The sequence below is a fragment of the Microcebus murinus genome, chromosome 9 (assembly GCF_040939455.1).
Source record: "Microcebus murinus isolate Inina chromosome 9, M.murinus_Inina_mat1.0, whole genome shotgun sequence".
Lineage (NCBI taxonomy): Eukaryota > Metazoa > Chordata > Mammalia > Primates > Cheirogaleidae > Microcebus > Microcebus murinus.
In genome coordinates this window covers 95,590,573-95,617,722 of record NC_134112.1, presented here as the reverse complement: position 1 = coordinate 95,617,722, position 27,150 = coordinate 95,590,573, and the positions used below count along the sequence as shown (strand labels likewise).

The following is a 27,150-nucleotide window of genomic DNA, read 5'->3' as shown; positions in this document are numbered from 1 at the left end:
ACAGACAGCTTGTGTTAGCGACGGCCAAAACTGTCTCAGAGCTGCACGGCCATCTGGGCATCTGCCCACTCTGATATCCTTCTTTCCCTTTCACCATTCTTGGTTTCAAGAACTGCTCCTCTTTCACCCCTTCATTCTTCAGGGATACTTGCCCAATCAATCTTTCGATCATCTAATTCTGTCTCAATCTCTGCTTCTTAGAGTTCCTGAACTGACAGATGACAGATTCTTTGCTTGGCCAAACTTTAGCCAGGCTCTGAACCTTCTCCATGGCTCATGGATGCACTCTCCTGTCAAAGGTAGTTTTAGCGAAAGAACTCTGCTAAGCCAGTTTAGCCAGAAACAAACTCCCATCTTTCATACCTGGTCATCCTCAATCAATGTCTGATCAGGTTCCTCATGCTCCACCGTCCCCCAGGTAATGTCTGGTCAGCCCGGCCTGTCTTCAGCAACAATCCTGATTGGGTTGGGATAGCCAGAATCTCCCTTACCCCTGAAGTTTCCTCTTTGTAAGTCTGCATTCACTGACCCAACCTGCCATTTCTGTATTCGCAGTTGAGCCCAATTTTCTGTTCCCCACCACACAATCCCATTGCAATTATCCCTATACCTCTCTCTCGATGGTCCATAATAAAGTCTTTCTCACTGTGCTATAACAAGTATCATTGAATAATTTTTTAACACGCACTACTCACGTAAAACAAAGTATAAGTTTAAAGATTTATTCTCTTTTTTTTTTGGTAAAGCATTGCAATTCAACTGGATAAGATAATCTGTAGAAATATTTACATTCTCCAAGTAAGAATTTGACACCTATCACATATTTACACCAGATATACAAGATATCACCATTTTAATATTTGGCCAGTATTTTTTTCTACTTAAGAGCATTTTTATATGCAAGATATTTTCTAAAAGTTCCACATACAAAATCCATATTTAATTTACATATATTTAAGGTTATCTGCATTCTTTGCTTAGAATATTATGTTCTTTGAGACTAGTGATTTTAAAGTAGCAAAATGAATATAAGGAGAAAGGAAAGCAGAGGGTGCCGGTGGCAAATGGCCACAGGGTTAAGGCAATTCTTGAAAGTCAAAGAATTTTTGTAATTTCGTGATTTTTTTTCTTTGAAAATTCCTTACAATTCTGTCTTAAATCTGAATATTCCCAACGCAAGCCAGTTTTAAGAGCCAGAACATGGTGAAGGTATGTAAAATATCACAATAATTCTAAAGATAATTAGTCTAAAGCATGCCTCTAATCAAATTTTACTTGTGGGAGCTATAAAAAAAGCTGGGAACCTTTGGCTATGTAATGAATACTTTCCTATCTCCAAGCAGAAAAACAGTTTCTGATGAGGTTAATACGTTCAATTTCACTATGCAATTCCTATCCTCTTCTTTGCCCTTTTCTTTTATGCATATAATTGGAAAACAAACAAAAAAGACCAAAAGTTCTTTGGGAATTAAACTGAAAAGAAATGTATCTTTCCTTGTAGATATTCTCATAATGGAAACAGATGACATAAAAAATCTGTTTTTTAAAAAATGGGAAATAATTTGCATAGAATAGCTAATATTGATCCAAATATTTTCAAATTGTTTTGGTACAATCAAACCCTAGTTAAATTAACTGAGAAAGAGTTTCTTGGTTATTCACTATAATTAAGGAAGGAGCAACTCTAGGTGAAAAAGGGAAAAACAATCACATATAATAATGGATCAGGCTAAAGTACTAAAATCACAATGAAAAATTTACAAAACAAAGTTAGCTGATAGGTTTGGAAGTAGTGAAGAGAAATAAATTCCAATTATTATACAGTATCAGCTAATCTAAATTAAATAAACTATTAATTTGTAGAAATCACTAAGGTTGTAAACTGTGGTTTTTCTCACTATCATTCTAAAATTTTAATAAATTATTAGTTTAAAAAAGTTGGCTATTGCCATTAATACTATATTGGTATTTCAAAGGGAGGCACGATAGGGCACCCATATACTTCAATATTGGCATAGGATGTTCAGCACTATGTAAGTGTATATGATGGTTAATTTTCAGTTTATTTTTTAAAAACAATAAATAGTTTATTCCCTAACCCCCTCCAACCTCAGCAGTATAGTTGTACCATGGACGGGACAAAGACCAAGTGGAAAATATAACAATAATGCTATATTTTCAAGCAGGAAGTAAACACAGGAGAAGCTTTACTGAACTAATTATTTTAAAAGGCCACTGATATTATATGTTTCTTAGCTTTAAGTCTGAATGTCAAGGTGGTCCCCAGATTGGAGACTGATTGGAATTTTGGTTTATAAGAGCAGGTTTTAAAGCAGTAAATTCTTGGCCCTCTTTATCCCCTGCAGATGATATAGCAGAAAGAGCATTAGGCCATGACTAGAGATGAGAGTTTCAGGAACTGACTGAGAATCCATCAAGGGAAAGGGAAACTAGAAAAGCATGGATGGTGGTAACTGGGGAAGTGTTTGCAGGCGGTGGAGCTGTCCATGGTCCTGTTAATTTCAGCAGTGGAATGACTGGTTACTGCATGCACAATACCTGTGTTAGTTTTAGGATGTATAGGTTGGAAGCAATTTTCAGAGAAACACAGCTGAGTGGACCCCAAACTCTGGAAGGTGAAGGAGGAAGTATGGAATGGTGGAAAGGGTAGGCATGGGCCTTTTTGTCAGGAAGACTGGTGTTATCCTTGACTCTTTTTTGTCCCTCACACGCCATAGTCCACCTGTCTGCAAATTCTGTTGGCTTGACCTCCACATGTGAATCTAGAATTGATCATTTCCCACCTGCTCCACTGCCATGATCTGGTCCATCTTCCTTTATCTGGATTAATGAGATATTCTCCACCATACTACCTATCTGACCACAGTCTTTTATCAAAAATAGCAGCCTGAGGGATCATTTTAAAATGCAAATTAGATTCACCTGGTCCAAACCTCAAAGGACCTCTCATCTCAGTCATTGTAAAAGACCCTTCACAATCCAACCTCTTTCCTCCAGCTACACTGAACTCCTTCTCTAAACACTCCCTACTCACACCAGCTGCATATCTGTTTACACTTACTTTTCCCTCTACCAAGGGTATCCTTCCCCCACCTCTTCTTACAGTATGTTTCCTCGCTTCCTTGAGGTCTTTGCTCAGTGCCACCTTCTCAGCTGAGGCTTTACCTGGCAGCTTATTTTAAATGGCAATCCTAGCCCTTCTTCATGCCCCCTGCAAGGAGGGGTGTAGGTGGCAGAATATGACAATGTAAGTGGCAATAAGAAGCCCTGTAGCCCCTTGAGCATGTAGTCATTAAACACATCCATAAGGGAATATTGATTAATCTATCCAATGAATAAATATATATTAAGAACCTATTATGTGCCAGACATTTCTCCCCCAGTACTTGAGATATATCAGAAAAGAAAAATAATAAGGCCAATATCCTCACCCTCTTAGTACCTACATTCTGCTAAGGACTCTCACAATAGGCAATTGATACAGTAAATAATAAAGGATGTGGAATGTCAGAAAGTGGGTCAGTGCTGTGGCAATGGAGGGAGGAAGTGGAGCAGGACCAGAGGACCCAAGCTGCCTTCACGTTCACTCACCACTCACTCCCTGACTCACCCAGAACACCTTTTAGCCCTGCAGGCTCCATTCATGGTAAGTGCCCTGTACAGGTGTTCCATTTTTTTTTTTTTTTTACCTTTTATGCCATATTTTTACTGTACCTTTTATATGGTTAGGTATGTTTCGATATAGAAATACTTGCCATTTATTTCAACTGCCTATAGTATCCAGTACAGTAACATGCTATACTGGTTTGTAACCTAGAAGCAATAGGTTATACCACATATTAATAGCGTAGGTGTGTAGTTGCCAGTACTCTAAGTTTGTGTAAGTACACTCTACAATGTCTGCTCAATGACAAAATTGCCTAACAACACATTTCTCAGAATGTATCTCCATCACTAAGCGAGGTATGAGTGTAATGCAAAAAAATTATAACTTTAAAAAGTTGAGACATATGGAGCTATGAGAGCAAAAGGTGTAAGTTCCCTGAGGATAGAGAGAAGATTAGAGATAGTATAATGCCTGAGTTACATCACAGACTCCATAATCTCTTTGGATATAGATGTGTGAAGATGGATCTCAGTTCTGTAATAGAAGAGATGAATGAAAACATAAAAGCATGTTCAGAAGGAAAAGTCCAAGGATTTGGAAAAGCAGGAGTAGAAAAAGATTTTAAAAATTCACTATTATTTCAACTAGTGAAGAGAAAATTGAACATTGGTCTAATTACAGCTAAAGGGTAAGGGCTTAAATTCTCCAGGCAATATTTGTTTTTTTGAAGGCATTTCTTATGAGAACCTTTCATGTGCAAGACAGCACACTTGCCCAGCAGCTTTAGTTGAATGTGGGGAAATTTCTTACTGCCAGTAAGGGATTTGATATATATATATATATCTGCATGGTGCCCAGAACATTCTTTTGAACTTTTCACGTTGTTGTTTTAGCATGAACAACTCTGGCAGCAACGCCTTCTATGTCTACAACTTTCAGCCTGTGCTTCACGAGTCAGTAGATGCACATTGTACACAATTCCAAGGCAAACAAAGCATGGCATTGGGATAATTTAATTTATTTTTAAATACATGCTATTTTGGAAAGGACACTACACTCTAATGAGGGATTAGAGTAACCTTGGGATTTTATCTTCTTTTTATTGCACATTTTTGTGTGCATGTGTGGCTATTTTATTTCCAGCATTATTATTAGCTACAAGTTTCCAGTATTTTCATTTCTTTAGTAGTGATAGGTCCGCATTGTACTGCAATTCAAGGTCAAATTCAAAATTCTTCTGTTTCTAAAGATTACCAGACCAGTAAAAGCAAGGAAGGTAAATTCTCTCTTCCTGTCCTTAAGTTTGGCCCTGCTCTCAGTGACCGCATACTCGGAATCTTAGCTTGCTGCCCCTTCTCTTTTCACTCCAAGTGTTGGCTCCTTACACCTGGAATGTATCTTCATAAAGATGATACCTTTTTATCATTTATGGGGTTTTTGTTTGTTTGTTTTATACAAAGCTTTCTAACATTTATCAGAGATGAGTTCTCGCTCTCCTTTATAAGTGTGAGAAGGAATTCCCTCAGAATATTTTTTCTGATTGCTTTACAATTCTATACCTGCTCCTATTCAGAGGTCACAAAATCACATTCAGAAAAGTGAACAGCAGCAGTATTTTTATCCCATGTTCACAGTCCTTTGCTTTTTGTTCAGAGATCCAAAGAGTTAATCCTAAATAGGGTTCTGCAAGTCCTATAAATACTGTATTCTGCTGACAGACTTGTCAACCCAAAGATTCCTGAGAAAATATCTGAGAAGCTTTTCATGACTAATTCATGGAGTGCACTAACTAACTAAGGAAGCTTTTTGGCACCCAAATGCATGAAGGACTATTGATATTTTTCCATAAACAGCTAAGGAGCACAAGAACTGGTAATCACCCTCCTAACTGATGTAATAGAGAACCACTTGATACAGATGTATATATGTACATAGTATCTAGGTAGCTATTTGAAATTCACATTCTATTTCAATAATCGAAAGGCTATTGTTAAAGGCTACATGTTTGTGTACCTCAAAATTCATATATTGAAACTCTACCCACAAATGGGACAGTGTTAGTTGGTGAGGTCTTTGAGAGATAATTAGGCCATGAGGGTAGAGCTCTCATGATGGGGTTAGTGGGCTCATAAGAAGAGACATGAGTGTATTCTCTCTCTCTCATTCTCTCTCTTTCTCCCTCTCTCTCCCACCCTACACCCCCCCACACACACACACAGCAAAGAGATATAATGAGAAAATGAATGGCCATCCACAAACCAGGATGGCAGCCCTCGGCAGACACTGAATCTGCCAGCACCTTGCTTTAGGAGTTCCCAGCCCCCAAAACTGTGAGACGTACAGATCTGTTGTTCAAGACACCCAGTCTGTGGTATTCTGCTACAGCATCTCAACTGACCAAGACCACCACGTACTGGTGTGCTGGAAAGGGATGTGCCCTTATATTAAACTTTATTAACACCAATCCTGTCATACTCAGGCCAGTCCCAATGTCCTGCATCTCTCCTGCCTCCTCCACCTTCTTTGGGACCTTCCTGAGAGCTTTCTCCTCTACCAACTGTGTTCCTTGGAGTTCCCTTTCCTACAAAATTGCTCTAGAACTTTCTTATCTCTCCTCTTTAGCCCTCACTCTTTTTCTTTATAAATGAAAACAAAAGGGATCCGAAAGATACCAAAACTAAGAATACTTATAAATTTAAAAATCTTTCTACTCTTTTATAACCATGGGCCCAGTTTCCAAAAGCCTATTACCAAGAAAGCAGTCATCAAATAAATTTAATTTTTGTGCTTATTATTCTTTTGACTGTTAAAATTAATGGCATGTTATCTAAAAGAATTCTAGTTTGGAGGAAGAGAAAACAAATTAAAGCAGCTAAAACATCTCTGGCTGAGGAAACATCCCAAATGACTAATTGCTCTTTTTATTCTGCTTATTCCCAAGAAAGAACAAGGCAAAAGCATTCTTGCTGCTTAAACTTCTGATCACGGGTGTTACAAAGAAGAACTAAGACCTTTCCTGGGATTAGCAGGGAACAAGCACAGAGAGATAAAATTGCACACTGGTGCGAAACAGCCGAGCCTGAGCCCCAAAGGAAGCTACATAGCCGGGGCTTAACTTCAAAAGAAATGAAGTGTGGACATGTTTCAGGGTTTGGAAACAAAACTGAGGAAAGGGGGGAAGGGAAGCCTTTACCTAAGGCTATTGGTGAGCAGGAAAAATACGTTTTTTAAATGCCCATGGAGGAAGAAATACTTTGAGTAGTGCAGAAGCTGATGGTCAATGAGAGGTCTTTAGATGAGCAATGGTCTGAAGTGTCAGATCTTCCTTAGAAGTCATTTTCTCTAAGCTAAAAAAAAAAAAGACTCAAGATGCATTGGAAGGACAATCAGCACTTAGCGTCCTCTGGGGTCAGACTCCGGGTTTCACAAGTTGTGTGGTGCAGTGTTCACAAAACAGATGATACTGCCATTTAATAGTTTCAAAAAATAAGATAAATTATGAAAGGATCCATTAACTACATGGGAAAGCCATGATCCGCAATAAGGTGAACGTGATTCCAAAGCTTGTATTTTAGAACAATGCCATTCTTCTTCCCTCTAGACTAGTGTTTCTTAAGATGTGTTTATTGAAACATCTGAAACTGACCTGAAAACTTTCAGCACAGACAGTATGAAGTTGTGTGCATGGGCACATACAAATGTATGCATGTGCGCATGTGTTTTAGTGGAGGTACAACCCAGGGGTAGCTCACGTTCTCACTGTGGAGCTGAGAGGTGATGATGAGCATTAGATCAGAAACCTTGCAGCCAATTCAGAGGTGGCTACTCTGAGATTTTTGCTGTCTAATTCATCTAATTGACTTAATTAATTGAATCAATAGCATCTCTACTGAATGCCAAACTGAGTTTCCTTTGGTGAAATCAGTGTTAAGGTGCATAAATGTTAGGAAAGAGACCTCAGTGGTGAACTCAAAGGTATTAAGGGTATACAGTTTGGCAAAAACATCTTTTAGAGACACCCCCAGCCTGTGTGAGGGTGGTATAAGACTCCTGTGAGGCCTGTGACCTGAGCCTTTAGAAATGGTTCTGGAATTGGGGTTACTTAGTGCCCCTGTGCCAGCCATTTGACTAGGAGGCTTTCTGTTGCCTGGCACTGGCTCTGGGTGTAGCTGAATCCCCCACTTAGTGTTGCTGCTTCAAGAGAGCATTTTATTCAACTTGCAGCAAGTCAGAGAGCTGTACTTCACTGGGCTTTTAGAAGCGTTTGTATTAACAGTGTTGTCCTTGCTTGCTAGTAAAGATTCACTCAATAAATGTCTGTATGTGCATCAGAACTTGGGCTGTGGCTTCCTCCCTCTCCTGTGCTCCCTAGGGGCAAAGCTGTAGGAGAGTAGCTAATTCTCACACATCCCAAACTTTTCAGGGACTGATGTTGTCTTTCAAAAGTAACCTACAAGATGTACATACAAATTTTCTATGGTCAATCTATAATTCTGTTCCCCAGATCATGTATATCAGAATCATGTGAAGTCTAGAATTCTCTAATTTCTCAGCATTCTGCATTTTAAAGTTCCAGGGTTGGGAGCTGAGAACGTAAATCGTAATCAGTCCTGGTAATTCTTATATGCTCTGAGGATTCAGCCAATGAGGATAGAACCAAACAAGCATCACCATGGTCATTTGCTGACAGCATATCCTAAAGGCAGACCCAAGATCCAAGAGGAAGTCAACATTCTCCTGACTGCTGGGTTTGAAAACTAAAATCTGTAAAGCAATAGTAAATAGCACACCATATAGCCCTTATGTCCTATAAACTCTATGCCAAAAATGTGTGGCTATAGCTATTTGATTGCCCATCTAGATCAAAATAGATGAAAACTGGCCTTAGGCATTCAATATAAGCTATTCAATATAAGCTTATCCATGGTCAAAAATATTCCAATCAAGGGATGAATAGAGACTATCAATGGCTTTCTAAGTGACAATTGCAATCCATTTACCATGGCAGCAATGGAAGTTGTTGGCCAAAAGCCCATCATGCTGAATACATTTCTGGAGGGAAACCAGTTTGGCTATTGAGTCATTTTTTTCTCACATCAACAAGTCCAGTTCATTCACTCATCAGACATCTCATCTAACTTTCATCTATTCATCAAATGTCTATTAAAAGTCACGTGGCCTTAACTTCCAACAAACACGATGAAAGACTGAAGAAGCAGAGACCTAAGTCATGACTTTTATCTCTAAGTTGTTACTAAGCAGACGGGGAGAAATGCCCTGGTCTAGGAGTCAGGAACCTTGAACTCAGGTACTGGCTACAAACTCACTGGGAAGTCAGTAAAACTCCCAGGGCTTCTGTTTCTTCTATTAGATAATTGGAAACAAAATGTTTCCAATTCCTATTTTACTGGATTTACTAATTCATTCATAAATATTTATTGGTCATCTATTATATTTTGGGATTCTTTCTAGGATCTTGGGGGATATAGCAGGAAACAAGACAAACAAGGTGACTGCTCTCAGGTAGGCTTACTCTAATGACTAGAAGATACATATACATATGGGGATATATAAATATATATTTATGTAAGTAATAATAGATATGTGAACATTAATGGAAATATCTTCAGAGGCAAATATATGTAACATATATGTTTTTTAAGTTTAAAGACTTTCCTGAGAATGTGTTTTTTTTTTTTTCTGTAGCACTCTTACATTGCATGATTTAGAGTAAGGAAGCCAATAATCTAATGAAAGATGTATCGATCTACACAACACATCTAGCACTTTAATAAAAGATGTCTTTGTAATTCATTAATGCTTAAAAAATAATTTTCTGGCAGGATGCATTTCTTCAATTAGAAAATATGGCAGGCCCTTGTTACGATACTCTTTCACAAATGTAGAATTCATCATAAGAGAGTTTTTTACTAATCTTTACTTAAGAACCAAGATATTTGTGATAAGATGACTTCTCATGTAAGGTAGTTCCAGGGATGGGGCCTGAGAATGTGAATTGTAGTCAGTTCTGGTGATTCTTATATACTCTGAGGATTCGGCCAATGAGGATATAACCAAACAAGCATCATCATGATCATTTGCTGACAGCATATCCTAAAGGAAGACCAAAAACCCAAGAGGAAGTCAATGCTCTCCTGACTGCTGGGCTTGGAAACCAAAATGTGTAAAGCAATGGTGGTAGGCAGCCTTTGAAATGGCCCCGCTATCCCTGGCTCTTGGTTTTCACACCGTTGTGTAACCCTCTTCCTTGAAGTGTGGGCTGGATTTAGTGACTCACTTGAACTCACTGTATATGACAGTAGTGATGGGATGTCACTGCCAAGGTTGGATTATTAAAAAAAAATACTTATGGTTTCTATCTTGAGAACATTCTTTCTTGCTTATCCCTTCCCCTCCTTTCTTCTTGTCTCTCTCTCTCTCTCTGTCTCTGTCTCCCCAGTCACCTATAGAAGAAGCTGCTTGAAGAAGAGAGGTACTGCAGAATCAGAGGCCACATGGAGGAGAACTGAGGCACACAAGCCTGCAGCCGGCACCAACTATAATCAGGTGAATACAAGTTCTTGGAAGCATAGAATCTGGTTCAGTCAAGGTCTTAAGTAATGTAGCCACAGCCACGAGTTTGAGAGCAACCTCATAAGAGAACCTGACTAGGAACCACCCAGGTACGTCATTTCTGAATTCCTGATCTAGAGAAACTGTGAGATAATAAATGTTTGTTGTATAAAACACTAGGATTTGGAGTAATTAGTTACACAGAAATAGGTGACCAATACATAACCCAAGGACCCGAATCTTGAGTATTATGAGAATGAATGGTTTCAGAATCTCAAGTGTTATTCATTGAAGATTTGGATTGGACCAGAAGAATATGGTGACATCACATAAGTACCTTCATCACAAAGGAGCAAAAATTTTCAATTATTTTTAGCTTAATGGAAGTACAGAGTTTTTTGTTTCTTGTTTGTTTCATCCTGAGATTTAACTGAAACCACTGAATCGAACATACATCTATCATAATCAAGCTTCGTTTTGAAACTCCAATTTTAGCAATGTATTAATTAATCAATAAACAATGGCATTCTTACCTCCAAAAAAGTACTTCTCGCCAGTTTTAACTTGAAGAGGACTATTAGTTCGAACTGCTGATGCTTCATCTCCATCAATGGTGAGGATAGCAAAATTTTCCTTGGCTAGGAAACGGACCTCATGCCACTGGCCATCATTCAACCCAGAACCTGGTGAGCACAAAATAAGTCAATTTATTTTCTTAAAATTGTTCGGTTAAGCATAATTTTTAATGTCAAAAAGAATATTATCAGTAAAAATTATATATTTTCATCTAGGATAGTCTAGTGCTGCTTAGAATTCACATTGATATCTTGTGTTTCTTTAACATCATAAGTGGTTCTATACTGTGTTGGACTGAATAAAGCATGATATAACCAAGTCGAGGGGAATAGAATTAATGCCATTGGGGTACTTTGGGACAAGAATGGGTTAAATAGAGTTATTTAGTAGGTGATAATGAACTATTTTAATAACTTATTTTCTGGTTAGCTTTGCTAGATTTTGCTCTCAGATAAGAAAATGAATTCATGGATTTTATATGACATCTCTCTCTGTTTTTAAAATCTTAACACTGTTTTTTTTTTTCAATAACCATATTTGGCAAGTATAGTTTATAGTAATAAAAGGCTAAAGAATAAATGTGTATGTGCGGTTATAAGTGCTGATTAACCACTAATAATCGTGGGAAATAATACCAGGATTATCTGATCATTTACAAATCTGGTATATTTCTAATGGAATACATTATATTTAAACAAATAAAAAACAGAAAAATAAACCAACAATGCCTACCCCAAAAATCTCATTTCATTGTTGCCTGATACAATGATCTTTGGAAATGGAAATTCTATTGAATTTCCCATTAGGTGGACAAGAGCTTAAAGTTTCTTCTAGTGTGTGTTCATTGTAACAAGAATAATTAGAAAATTAAGGAACAAACAGGAGAGCAGCCATAAACATAAGTATCTGGAGAGAGTTTAAGTCACTAAGAGACAGAGAAGTCCACAAGCATCAGTGTTGTTTTTTTGACTTTGCAAAGGCCTATGCTATGGCAAAGAGAAGAGATTTTGGTCTATTGTGGTCCAGATGGAGCAATCTGGAATCCATGGGGGAAAGTCATGCGAGGATACACTTCAGTTTCACAAAAGAGAGGCATGCCTCGCAAGTAAAGGTGTCCCAAAATAGGATGAGAGCAAATCAATGAAACACAATAAGCACACATTTATTCCTTAACCCTTAATTTCTAGAAACTATACTTGCCAAATATTGTTTTTGAGAAAAAACAGCACAAAAAATGATTTTAAAAACAAAGAGAAACATTATGTAAAAGCCATAAATTCATTTTCCTGTCTGAGAGTGAGATCTAGCAAAGCTAGGCAGAAAATAAATTATTAAACTGGTTCATTATCACCTGCTAAATGACTTTATTCAACCCATTCTTTTCCCTACCTACCCCAATGGCATTAATACTATTTTCCCTATTTCCATACTCCTGATAACTCATGCCAGGAACCTGCAAAACATAGTTTGTGGCTCAAATCTGACCAGCTGCCGCCTGTTTTTGTATAACCTATGAGCTAAGAATTATTTTTACATTTTTAAATGGTTGAAAAGAAATCAAAAGAAAAATAATGCGTAGGGACATGTGAAAACTATAAACAATTCAAATTTTAGTGCCTATCTGAAGTTTTACTGCAATACAGTCAATCCCATTCATTCACATATTTTGTGCCCTATAACAAGATTCAGATGCTTACACTGATGGCCCGCACAGCTAGACCATTTACTATGCATGGTCCTTAACAGAAAAAGCATAAACTAGTGATAGGTTTATACTATAAAACAGAAATACTACTTTAAAGAAAAACTTAAGGCCATTTGGAGCTTAGAAGGCAGTCACATGTCTGTAGTACTTACTCATCTTATAGTAAATATTATTATAAATAATCAGCTTTCAGTGATTTCTTTAGGATTTTCAGATTTTAATTTACTCATTGAACACATTTTGTTTCCATGAAGAATGACGTAAAAATCTCTGCTCTAAATAACACAAGATAATTTCTGAATTATGAAATATATAATACATGCAAATGTATATAAATAAGATGCATAGTGTAAATAATGTAATAAGGCAAACAGCCACGTGAACCCTACTCTCATTTTTGGTCTGGAATATTTGAATAGCTCCTGAGCTAGCTCCCCTGGCTGTGCTCTTTGCATTTAAACAATCTAGTCTTCCTACAAAAGTGGTATTATCTTTTTAAAAAATATAACTGGGATTACATTATTTCCCTTACAACAACTTTCTGGTGCTTCTGAACTCACTAAAAGTCCTGACTAACATCCTTATGGTGAACTCAGAAATGTCACTCGAGCCATCTGGAACGCCCTGTGTGAACTGTCTGCACGGCTTTGCTCCCTCACATCGGGTCTCTGCGCAAATGTCACCTTAACCGAGAGGTCTTTCCTCACCATTCTGTATAAAATATCATCTTCCCCACTCCTTCAACATCACTTCTTTTCTGACCTTTACTTTCCCTCATAGCTCCTCTCATTACCAAATCTATTATATATTTATTTACTAGTTTTTGTGCTTCATTTTCTGCCTTCTACCACTTGATGATAAATATGCTCTTCGAGGTCAGGGATTTTGTCTGTTTTATCCTCTATTAAAAACCCAGCACTTAATACAGTGCCCGGTACATAGTAGGCGAGGACAAACACGTGAATGAAGAGGAGGGGGTGATCGCGCGTAGGAATTTGGCATTCTGAGTTTCATAGATGGCCAATTCGATGATGGAACATAAGACAGCCATAAAGGTGGCATTTGCATTGCTGACTGTGGCTTCTAGGCTGGAAATAGCCATGTGCAGTATGATTGATTCTAAGGGTAAGAAATAAGTTCAGCAGGTAAATATTTTTTGTTGTCGTTAAGTTTAATGTGGATAAATCTTCCTGGCAATCTGCATTATCCTAAACACATTGTAATGGGCCTTGTCCAGTTATCAAGTTATTCAATGAAGCACATCTCTGCAGCCCACCCTGGCTGTCACCTGCAGATGGCTCCCATATACAGCAATGGCTTTCTATGACATAGGAAGAGGGACCGGCCAGAAGACCAGGTATGCAAGGAGCAGCACTTACTATGGTCTCTCAGAGCGGTTTCATTGGGATCAATCTAGTTTCCCATAGTAGCAACCCCTTATTAAAAAACCCCTTTTGGGGCTTTCCACCCTTCTTTGCCTCACTTCCCTTCTACCCTCTTTCATTTATTGGGCCATTGTCGCATAAACCATATGCGCCCAAATTCTTATATTAGGGTCTACTTTTTGGTACTTACAGCTTGCTTTGTAAGATAGTTCCTCATTGGGAAAGAAAAAAAGGCATGATTTTAATTTAAGTTCTGTTTCTGACAAGAATATCTTTAGTAAGTCATTTAAATCTCAGAGTTTTTCTTTTCCCATCTATATAAAAATGGAGGAAACAATTTTTTTTAATTCTTTTCTTTCTTGCCTTTCAAATATTGCATGAAGAACGAGAGAAATAAAATCTCTTATACCGCAACGTTCCCATGCAAATGTAATGTCTTGTCGTGAAATTAAAGTCAGTTAGCTATCAGACAAGCAATAGCATATACTGAAATACTTTCTTCTCAAGTTGTTCCCTTTGGGCATTCCCACAAAACTGATGCATCAAGGGTGGTATCTTCACCATAACATTTTGTTTTAAAGTATAAAACCAGATTTATTGATGATTAACAATAGGAGTGCATGGCTTTGATTCTGATTTTGGTTTTTGCTCTTATAATTTGACAAACCATGCTATAAAGTGCCATTTAGGGACAGGGATCCCAAAGGCATCAATGTTACAAATATTCAGTCCCCGAATCTAATCCTAAAGAATCACACATCCAGAGAAAGTCACTTATAAAAATATCTTCAGCCATGCTAAATTGGAGACCAGGAAACCTTTCAGAAAATTCTTATGAAAATTTCTTCATCATGAAATTAATTTATAAATGGAACATCATCAGTTTAATTGTTCATGGCAAAAAGGTCCATTATTCTAATCAGATTAAAATTAAAATGTTATTTTATTTTTTTCAAGGAACTTAATTACTAAAGAAATTGGATCACAGATTAAAGGAGCCTTGATGATAACAGCCACTGCTGTATTGCAGCTTAAACTGCGATTCCTATTCATTTTAATTCCAATTATTATTTTGAAACTTTAACGATAATCATGAAGAGGTATAGTTCAGCAATTTGTGATATAAATGGGTGCCCCAAAATAATAAAGTTCATTCTTAAACGTGGCAAGGATGACTCAATGGCTCAAATGAAAAGAAACTGCTTCTTTTAAATTTCATAAAAAATATTATTAAAAAAATAGTAGTCTGAAGGCCCTCTCTGGAGAACAAAATGTCATGATGTCTGTATATGTGAGCATATATAGATAACACTGTTCTTATACTTCACAAATATTTTTTTGAAAACTTATTATCTCCAATATATAAGTGAGAGTCTGAGTCTAATAAAATGCAAGTATCCTATAGCTGGTGGATGGCAGAGCTTAGAATTGGAACTCAGATATCTGATTCCAGAGCTTGAATTCTTTTTTTTTTTTTTTTTTTTTTTTTTTAGGCAGAGTCTTACTCTGTTGCCCAGGCTACAGTGCCGTGGCATCAGCCTAGCTCACAGCAACCTCAAACTCCTGGGCTCAAGCGATCCTCCTGCCTCAGCCTTCCGAGTAGCTGGGACTACAGGCATGCACCACCATGCCCAGCTAATTATTTATATATATATATATATATATATATATATATATATATATATATATATTTAGTTGGCCGATTAATTTCTTTCTATCTTTAGTAGAGATGGGGGCTCGCTCTTGCTCAGGCTGGTTTTGAACTCTTGACATTGAGCGATTCTCCCGCCTTCGCCTTCCAGAGTGCTAGGATACAGGCGTGAGCCACCACACCCGACCTTGAATACTTACAGTCACAAAACAAAGCAAAAACCAACACAAAACCTTCTACATAGTCTCTACACATTCACAGTCCGAGTTCTCTTATATCACACACTCTCTCTCTCTCTCTCTTATACATTTCCATTAGCCACATCTGGAAAAGGAGCTAAATTCCTGGGGGACATCCATGTCTGCTATAGCATTAGGGCTGGCAATATAAACTGAAACATCATCCTGTTTCATCTGCCAACTTTCAATCATGTGTGCCATCAGATGTTTGTTGTATTGGACCATCAGCACACATACTATATATATTAACATATCTTTTAGTATTTTCTTGCACTGATGCTTTTACCTTAAAATTGTCATTTAAATGAAAATTTTGTTATATATCTGAGCAGAAAATTCTAGGATTTTTCCCCATGAATGTACATTAAAAAAAAAGTCCATGAGTATTCACTAAAATAATTTTTATACTTTGTGGAACTACGAGCAAAAGAGAACTTTATGTACACTCTCTTCATTTTAAGAGTGATTTGCTGACCTTGAGCATGCTATCTTGTTGCAAGTTTGTAGGGCTGAGACCCTCCCTCATCTAGACCTTTCGATACATGAACAGTAGTTTTTCCCGCTACTCAGGACTCAGCCTTCCCATGTCATGGTGAGAATAGAGAGGGCACCATAGGCTCAGCATACGCCTCCTCTGCCCATGTCTACATGCCAACGACTGCAGGAAACACGGACTAAAATCCAAGTATGTGACCTTCCTGCAAACGTGTTCCAGAATGGGTTTTGTCTTTATCCTTTCCTAGGCCATCTGTCACTTAGAGGAAATAGTATAGAATTATCTCTGCTTCAGAGAAGCTATAAGGGACAGTATTTTAAAAGTACTTTGTTAAAATTAACAATATTGTTTCATAATTTTTAATTCGTGTCAAATGAAACACTCATAACATTTGAGACTTTTTCAAATATATGAAATTCACTCAAATTCCCACAGTTGACCAGATCAATGTGATACGATGCCTTCTTATAATAAATACTCATGTGGTTATTCAGGGAAAAAAAAAAACCACAATGTATCATTAACCCAAGTCTTACTACAAATGTTGCAGGTCGTCAATAACGAAGACCACATCGCCAAACGGGATTAAAGCAACATTTCTCATTTGCTGTTAAAGAGATATTATTATTGCTTTACGCACTAGTCTAGAGCCAGTGAATGTCTCAAAAATAGCGAGACTCGCCAGGGACCCCCACTCCCAGATGCAGCAGGACCCTGCAGACTGGACAGAGACTCAGGCAGGACCAGAGCAAAAGAGAAGGCTGCTTATTGGTACTTAAAAAAAGAGACCGTGCACCTCACATGGCTCACAGGTGCTTGGCACTAACCACACACACTGTGCCCGTCACCACGCTGATTCTTCCCAACGGTGAGCAGCAAGCACGGAGGGGCACACGGAGCATTCACCCAGCCACGAGCCATACTGCCTGCGTCTGCCCTGTGCCTTGCCAACCTGGGCGATTCCTAACCTCTCTGTGCTTCAGGCTTTTCTCCTTTAAAATGAAAATAATGGTACCGACTTCAGAGCTTTGCTTTGAGTAGAACATTAGTATTTACAGAGCATTAGAGTGGTGTCTGGCATTCCAGAAGCAGTACGTGTGTATATATGTATATATATATATGTGTATATATATGTGTATATATATGTATATATATGTGTATATATGTATATATATGTGTATATATATGTGTGTATATATATATACACGTACACACATACATACACGCACACACACCTATATTATTAGGACAAAAAAACATAGAAACTTTGATTAGTTTCCTTTCACAGAGAAGAAACCTGAAAATTAAACTTAGTAATTTTTCTTTGGTGCTTATTATCTCACAATTACAAATATTGGTATAGTGCTAAGGAAGTTTTCTAAACAAGAAAGCAATATCAGTTTTTACCCTGTAGAGATTATGAATTTACACATGTGAAACAACTGAAGAAAATGAGTCTTAGAGTTAAGCTAATGGAAATTTGAGGCTTGGAAAAACAAGCATGTGGAAAAACAGTGATGGAAAAACAGTGGAAAAACAGTGATGTGGCGTTAGACGGGGGGGAAAATTCTTGTATCTCAAACAACTTGGACAGAGGTAATGATGGTTTGTTGCATAAAAATGTGTTAGATGATTCACAAAGGTATGATAAAGACACTGTATGAAAGCTCCATGTGAAGACATTGGAACAAAATTATTTCTAAAATGTGAGAGTGAAAAATGAACTGTCTAAATTATGTATGTAATTTTCAAAAGACATAAGGAATATTATAGACATTTTCACCTACTAAAAGGTAGTCCATGATCTTCTAGAGAGGATAGGAAATTGTCTTATATGTGGAATTGTATTATCTTCAGGCACACATGTGACATGCCCCATAGGATCCTGAGATAGGATTAGAACCCATGTTGTATAATTGATAGTCCCACCCTCAAGAGTTAGAATAGCATAGTAGATAAGAGCACTCAATTTCCTTTTCTAAGGAATTTCTAAGGAATGAAAATAGTGAAAGAATCTATTTCATGGGGCTGTTATGAGAATTAAGTATATATATTATCATTTAGAACAGTGCCTGGCACATAGTTAGCACTCGATAAATACTAGTTTTGCTTTCTATTCAATGAGTGAACCTAGTTCTTTAAATATCAACTTGGGTTGTTGCACTTTAATTCTGCAAACATTAACTATTATAAAATGATAAAAAGGGTCTTCTTTACGGACAAATATCCTCCTCCCCGGTATAAATTCGATAGTGTGATATCAGTGGTAAGGAATTTGGGATTTGGAAAGGTATCTGAATATATCTCTTGTTAACATCAGGGGCAACAGAGGCTAAGCCAATTGGAGCTATACAATAAAATCAATTTTATTTCTTCATAGTTATTGATATATTTTCTCCTCCTCAGAATGTGTTTTTTTATCCAACTAGATTATCAATATACAGTCGTTCTGAATATATGTGGAATATTTCCAAAAATGAAATCCAATTCCAAGCAAGGGCTTCTCATGGTGACTTTGAGAAGATGGATACAAACTGGGTACATAATTTCCAAGGTCTATTTGTTTTTAAAAATATATACTATTGTAGCAGTTTTGATTTAATTTTACACTTAAAAATTGATGTAACTTCATAATAGATATCTCTAGTTATACAGTAATTCATAATGATAAAAACTTTTCAACTGTATATTATAAAAGGAAATTATATTTCTACAAAGAGTGCTATAACCTAAAACCAACATCTTTGAAACTATATTCCAGCTTCTGGTCTTATTCTTTCCTATAAGATAACTAAAGTGTTTATAGTATTTTCTCGAATATCTCCATAACTTATAACAAGTGGAAATACTTGTTTTGTATGCAAATGTAAAATGCTAATGGAGAATATTCTATCCATGCTGTCTTTCTAATGATATTATTTTTAAAGAGTCTTGAGGTGGTTGCTTTGATTGAATAAGAAGAAACAGATGTTGCTCTTATTAGAGACAAGAAGAAAAGACTGGCTTAATGAACATTGAAAAAAAGAAAGTATTTAAAATATAGGCACAAACCAAGATGTAACATCTGTTGGAAAATGCCTCAAATAAAATTACAGTGACTGGGGTTTTCAGTCTTGTGTTCAATATTCACTCTTGAGAGAAAAAATTTCCTAGAATTGGAATCCATCTTTAGGCTGTTACAGTGCTCTATGGTGTGCTAATGATATTAATTACCAATTATACCAAAATACCAATTAATTATCAATTATATATTTATGTAATAAAAAGAAAAAAGGAAATATGCATTTCTATGTAAATACATATATATTATCTATGTAAATTCCATATCATAAGAAAATTGATTCAATTTAATCTTGCTCATTTTCACTTGCTAGTCCAAACCACTTTACAAATATGATTAATTGTCATCAGATAAAACATGTAATAAGGTGCTTGTGTAGACAAAAGATACAGTTTTTTTTTTTCAAGCGAACAAACTGCCAAATGTTTTTCTATACAGGTACAAAGACAGCAAGTCACTCTGGAACATATCTTTCTTCTGAAAGAATTACTTGAATGGAAACTTTAAGTAACAAATATCTTGGACAGAGCAGATTGAATGACTCTGTTGATGTATTTTGTTAGAAATGACCACTCCACTTATTTAATATGTAGAATCTTAAGGATGAAATTGATTCTTATCTTGTAGGCACTCAGAATCTTCTAAGAAATAAAACATCTAGGTTAGTGTTTCTCATCTTCTCTGTACATTAGAGTAATTTGGGGAGTATTTAAAGTTTCACACTAATACCTCTAAATCATTATTGGGAGAAATTTAAAGAGCTAAATAAATGGAGATATACACCATAAATTCTAATAAAAATCGCAACACTAGGCTTTGCATAAATATACAAGAAGATTCTAAAATGTATAAAACAATGCAAAGAAATGTTAAATATTCAAAATAATAAAAAAATAAAATTAGAGGATTTATTACTTGATTTCAAGAATTACTATAAAGTTATATTCCCAGAGAGAGCTCAGAAATAGAATCACATATACATAGTCAATTGTTTATTGACAAAGAGACTGAGGCAATTCAATGGAGAAAGAAAATTGTTTAAATTTTTTTTTTTTAAATGGTGCTTGTACAACTAGATAAATATTTTTAGAAAGTATCTTTGATTTCTACTTCACACAATCACACAAAATTTTAGATAGATTTTAGGCACAAAAAAAAAAACCAAACTATAAAGTTTTTGAAAGAAAATAGAATATATTCAGGACTTTGGGGTTGACAGAGATTTCTCAGAAGGCATCAAAATCACTTGATAATTTGGGCTTCATCAAAATTAAAAACTTTTGTTCATAGTAGACAATAAGAAAATTCAAGGCAAGAAAGAAACGAGGAGAAAACATTTGCAGTGCATATATCTGAAAATAGAATACAGTAAAATACACTAAAACTCTTACAAATCACTAATTAAAGGAAAAAATAGACAAAAGGCATATCATACGTATCTATCAATTACTCATAAGCATATGAAAAAGTGCTTGCATCATGAATCATCAGGGTAATGAAAATAATGATATACAATGTTATACCCCATTTCAGTGGCTAAAAATTAAAAGGACTGACCGGGATCTAGAACAATTTGAACTCTCCTATGTTGCTGCTGGGAGTAAAAATTGTAAAACCATTTTGGAAAGCTCTGACAGTTTTTAAATAAAGTTAAACATATATCGATCCTAGGATTCAACAATTCCCCTCCTAAGTATTTACCCAGCAAAACCAAAATATATGTTGCAAAACTACTCATAAAGGAATGTTTTGACAGCTTTATTTTATAACAGTTCCAAATGGGAAATAATTATATATCCATACAGCATATATTTAAACAAGGAGATATTTTTAAGTTATAAAGAAGCATGAACTAGTGATATAAGCAACAGAATGGATACATTTTTAAAAGATTGTGTTGCATGAGAAAACACGGACACAAAAATTACATACTCTATGAATCCTTTCATATGAAATTCGAAAACAGGCAAAACTAATCAAAGGTGAAATTATTTTTTATTTTAGCGTATTATGGGGGTACAAGTGTTAAGGTTACATATATTGCCCATGCCCCCCGCCCCCCTCAAGTAAGAGCTTCAAGCATGTCCATCCCCCAAATGTTGCACATCTTACTTGTTGTGGTTGTATATACCCATCCCCTTCTCCCCCCTGCCACCCTCCCGACACCCAATAAATGTTACTCCTATATGTCCACTTAGGTGTTGATCCGTTAATACCAATTTGCTGGTGAGTACATGTGGTGCTTGTTTTTCCATTCTTGAGATACTTCACTTAGTAGAATGGGTTCCAGCTCTATCCAGGAATATACAAGAGGTGCTGTATCACCATTGTTTCTTAAAGCTGAGTAGTACTCCATGGTATACATATACCACATTTTATTAATCCACTCATGGATTGATGGGCACTTGGGTTGTTTCCACAGCTTTGCAATTGTGAATTGTGCTGCTATAAACATTTGCGTGCAGGTGTCAAAGATGACAAATTTAAGAATGGTGGTTACCTATAGGGAGATGGTGGATGCGAATGGAATTGAACTATAAGTTGGTACAAAGAACTTTCTGAGATAATGAAAATGTTCTATTTTCTGATTGTGGTGTTATCTGCCTAGACATATATATTGATAAAAATCCACTGAATTGTACTTTCTTTTAAGATCTGTATGTTTCATGTACAGTTCATCCTTAACATGCTCTGATTCAGTGTTTATGAGTTTGCCTTCTTGCTAAAATTTATCTGTAAATTCAAAATCAATACCTGTGGTAATTCACAGACTTAGGCATGCCTAGAGTAGAGACATATCTGAGTCTCCCAAAGCACAAGTTTCCAACTGAAGTTGAGCAAGGCAATACTTTGCCTTCTTGCCTCAGCTACTAGCCTGTAAACAGTGTTCTTTACACTGTGTATTTAGTACCACGTTTTTTGTATGTGTGTGCTTTTTGTTGATTTTGCTGTTAAAGGCAAATGTAGTGTTGAAGTGCTGTTTAGTGTTCCTAAGTGCAAGAGGCGATTATATGCCTTACATAGAGAAAACATGTTTGTTACATAAGCTGGTTTCAGGTGTAAATTGTAATGCTGTTGGCCATGAGTATGATGTTAATAAATCAATCTTATATATTAAATAAGGTAACTTTAAACAGAAACACACATAAAACAAGGTTATGTATTGATTGGTTGATGTAAATGTTGTGACCAGCTGCTGGCAGGAACCTAACCCTGTATTTCTCACAGGAAAAAGGATTTAGTATTTGCTAATTAGAACAAAACTATATATATCTACTAATGAGAATAATGAGAAACAACTGTATGTAATTTTTTGCCTCACATAAAGAGGTTCGAATGGAATCAAAGTAACGGCGATATTTATTTTTAAATCAAACCTAAATTTTATTCAGTGCTCAGTTTATGCTTTGTTTTCTGCATTATTAAACAATGGGGAACCCAATATATAATATGACATTATTTGATGTTAAGTACAGGAAACCTGATTAGACTCTTACTATGTTGAGCTTATGGAGACCAATATTTTAGGATGTTAAAAAATTAAATAACTACTCCAAGACTAAATTTTCATGGAAAAATTTCAATAGTCTACCATTGAGAATCTAATGAAAATTATGTATCCCATCCTAAGAAAAACTGTTACATATACCCTAAATGTGTATACAATGTGTATACAAGTTCCTCTCTCAGGTTAAAAACCCTAGTTTATATAACCTATCATCCTTTAATTGTATCTCTTGACTCTATTGGGCAATGGGAACACTACCATGCCATTTATGCTTTTCTGATATTTTTCTATTTAAAAGCTTATAAATTATATTTTTATTCCTTAATTTGTTTTTTTAAAAAAATATGCCAATTAGTAGGTTTTAAAATTAAATGTTCACTATTATTTACAGTCACTTTTATTTCTGTTTTAAGTAGAAATTTGTAGTTGTAAAATTGCTATTATGCCATTTTTTTTGAAAAATAAGTGTTATTGCTATTAATATTATGATTTATTTCTTGAATCTAAATTGAATAAGTTATTTTTCATCTTTTATCTTTATTCCAACCTATGACTCAAATGGAATATCTTACAATTTTTTCTAAAGGCACAAAATCCTCCTGGTTTATAGAAAATTGACACTGTTCAAATGGCAAAGACGTACAAATCAATTCCTCTAATTTTTTCAGAGGACATACTATGTGAGACACTGTAGATAATATGAAAATAAATCTGATGATTTTTGACCTAATGAATTTGCCATGATATGCATTCTAATGAGATTTAAATATCCTTATGTACATTTTATAATTTCTATAAAACATTTTTTATGACTTGGAAAAAAGAAACAAAAAATACATAGGGAAAGCAAAGTGTAGCTGAGATGATCGTGGTGTCCAGCTGGGGCTCTTTGACAAGATGCCATCCCAGTGTCAGCATTCCCTTGCTTTACACAGCCTGACTGCAATGTGCTCCTGAAACTTGGATGACCCCCATCTTCAAGGCTGGGGTAACCCAGCTAGACGGGCGAATATTAGAATGATTACAGAGTACCTCATCTCTTCTCCATATCCCAAAAGTACATAGTTTATGTCCCCTTTCTATTTTAAAGAGAACATAGAGTTATGTGAGGCTATTGGTCAATGGCTTTTTAAATTGTCACATCAGTATTACAGAAGTAATGCAAAAAGTATTTTAAAGAATAAAAATAATAGAAACACCATAAATGAAGACAATAATGACAATTTAGACTACGTTAATTCTTAAATGCATCTTCTCATTTTTTCTAAATTTTTATAATAAAACAAATTAAATGCCTGAAATGAACTACTGTCAGAAATTTAAGGCTGGCTTTCTTTAAAACAGTATGTAGCATGAATTCCCTCTATTCTTCTAAATATTTTTCAAAGTCTTGGTTTTATAATAGCTATAAAGAACTGTTAATTTAAGTGGATTTCATTAAAATAGAACCTTTTTATACCTATGTATGCTGGATAACTCCAGTGAGAAAATTGTTTTTAAGTTAGAGAGATTACCAGGTTATTGAAAATCTCAGAATTTCTCAAGTTCAAGGAATCCTGTTGAGAATCCTGACCAGGAAAAGACATCTTAAAATATTATGTTCATGTACAATCTTTTATGATTTGAATAAAAAATCATTATTTTAAAATTGCATTATAAATTGCCTAATAAAACCATAGTTCCTCATTTCAGATAATTCGGCATTACTCCTCTTTAATAAAGTTCTCTGTTTTTATACTTGTCACTGAACAATTTTCATCTTCTACTGAACGCCAATGCCCAGGTAACATACCTAGACAGCAGATATAGTCAAAAGCTCAGGCCCTACCTTTTACCAGTAGTTATTTTTCTATCAACCTCTCTACTACTTATTCTTCTACATCACTCCTAGCATGAGGGGCAATTTCTGCATATTTCAGCTCAATATAATTTCCTCCAACTAAACTATTAATGAGGACTGAACTGTGAAAGGTACATCTTCAGATATTTATGAGCTCTCTCTCTCTTCTGTAATCTTCAAGTCTACAACAATCCTTTTTCAGTGGCAAGTGCCCTTTTGGTAGTTTTTTTTACTCAGTGGCAAAACATGAATGGAAAAATACTGCAGTTGAGCACATTAAAGCAATATTTATATGACTGAAGTTTCATATCCATTTAGGTTACAATTTTATATTATCCAGTCTTTCTTGTGGATTTTAGCCTGAATCTGATTAAAGGTTAAAAATAAAAAAACAATATTCTAAAAATTAATGTTATCCTCATAGAATAAATTTTTAAAAAATAGTGATTTGTTATTAACTATGGTTTCATGGGCTGGTATCATGTGCATAATTTATGGTTGTTTGCATATATGTGTGCTCACATTTGTGATATTCATTAGAGGAGACATGAGGTAGGAGAACAGTGGGATATACTAAACTAGAGCTGGGTTAGAATTTGAATAGCATAGATTATAATATTTTGTGAACAAATGACTTTACCTCTCTGCTCTAGAAACCTTTATCACTAAAATGAATGATTCATACCAACTTTATTACAAGATTCCCGCTAATGCCAAACACTTAAAATAAGACTGAAATACATTCATGTGCTGAAGGGTAGAATAGAAAGACCAAGGACATTGTATTTATTTGAGAAAATGATATTAGGTGGAACACACTAAAATAATACTTACATAACAGCAGTTGCAAATTTTGGGCTACACATCTGTACTAGCCCTACTGGATAACTCTAAACATTAAAGATAATGGTCATGGAATAGTCAAATAGATGGATGAGATTTCATCTGAGATGTAAAGAGAAGAACCTATACTGAAAATACAAGGTCAGTCACTTGAATCTTGTATCTTAGCAAAGAGGAGATGGGAACTCCTGGTAGCTTCATAGAATCTGGGGAGTAAATAAATGACATACCAACATGAAAGATGAAGCCAGTACCATAGAAAGAACTATGATCTCTTACTGGTTCAAATCTGAAAAGGAATTTATTGCCACTTCTGTGATTTAACCTAAGTAGTTAAGTACCAGAAAATACTGGGAAATTAAAGACATAAATAAGATTTTTGGCAAGAGCACTTGTCCTCTATTCTAGAAATTTCCTGGAATGCAAACAAATGGTTGGGATGAAGATGTCAACCACCAGTGTCACATAAAGGCAATTATCTCAGGGAATGTGTGATAGATTAGCTGGCTTATAGTGCTAAACTTCTACAATATAAATGAACATTTATATTTTTCTTATTAATAGGACATGCCCTATTCTGTAGATATTAGATTCACAAATGGATTTTTTTCTTATTATATGACAAAACTATATTGTTGTTTTTAGTAGATATGTGTTGAACATAGAGTTTGTTGCTAGATGGGCAATCCTCTAGATAAAATCAATTACTGAATTTAAAAGTAATCTAGGGTGTTGGTAATGTTCTATTTTTTTCATCTAGGTGTTACATAGGAGTGTTCAGTTTTTTTAAAACTATCACTGATCTGTATAATCATGATATTAACTTTCTATATGTACATTATATTTCAATAAAATAAAGTAAATGATAGCAAAATATATTTAATGTATAACTTAACAAAATACCTTAAAAATGTGAAAACAATTAGAATAACTGTTGTCTTTAAAGAATCATGAGATAGATGTGCATGGGAGTTTTAAAAAACTTATGAAGTATGCACACAACTGTAGAATATTAACACTAGTAATTTGGCAAAACTGATAACTATCAATGTCATTAATTTGACATGAATTGTGAAGTATAAGAAAAAAAGAAGATATTATTGGGAGACTTTGATAAAATAGACAGTCTTCATAAAAATTTTGAAGACAACTTCAGGATACTTTCAAGGGCTTTAAAAGGTGCTATCCCTTCTTAAATTATGTCTAATTTCATTGCTAAACATAAGGACTTTTTTTGTTTGATTAACTTATCAACCATGATTAAGGCTCTTTTATGTCTCACAGATATAAGGAAGGACAACTGTGTTAACTCATAAGGGCAAAAAAACCCCTCTAATACAAAATTAATCACATTTTGATCATCATTTTATTGGTTATGCTTTGTTTTTAAATTGCATAGAGTCTACTATCTTCCCTTTCTTTAAATTTTCTCTCTTAGGCTTTCTTCATCTCCACTCTTCTTAAGCGTATCATCTTTATATTTCTCAGAGTAAAAGATATAACCAGATGGGACAAAAACATCCTAATGCTCAGCTCTTGCAATCCCACCACTGTCACAGTTCAATTAGTTTTAATGTTCTCAACCTTTTCCCTGCTCCCAAATACCTGAGAGAGAATGAGTTTGTCAGAAGCCACGGCTCACAGT

General features: G+C 35.4%; 1 protein-coding gene across 1 annotated transcript in view; it reads right to left on the bottom strand.

Annotated features, from left to right (window-relative positions):
• CNTNAP2 (contactin associated protein 2) overlaps positions 1-27,150 on the bottom strand; it is a 1,865,599-nt gene that overhangs the window by 875,794 nt on the left and 962,655 nt on the right. Inside the window, exon 9 of the mRNA XM_012768220.3 lies at positions 10,735-10,884. Coding sequence (XP_012623674.2) covers positions 10,735-10,884 — 150 coding nt within the window. The remainder of the gene's footprint in view (positions 1-10,734; positions 10,885-27,150) is intronic.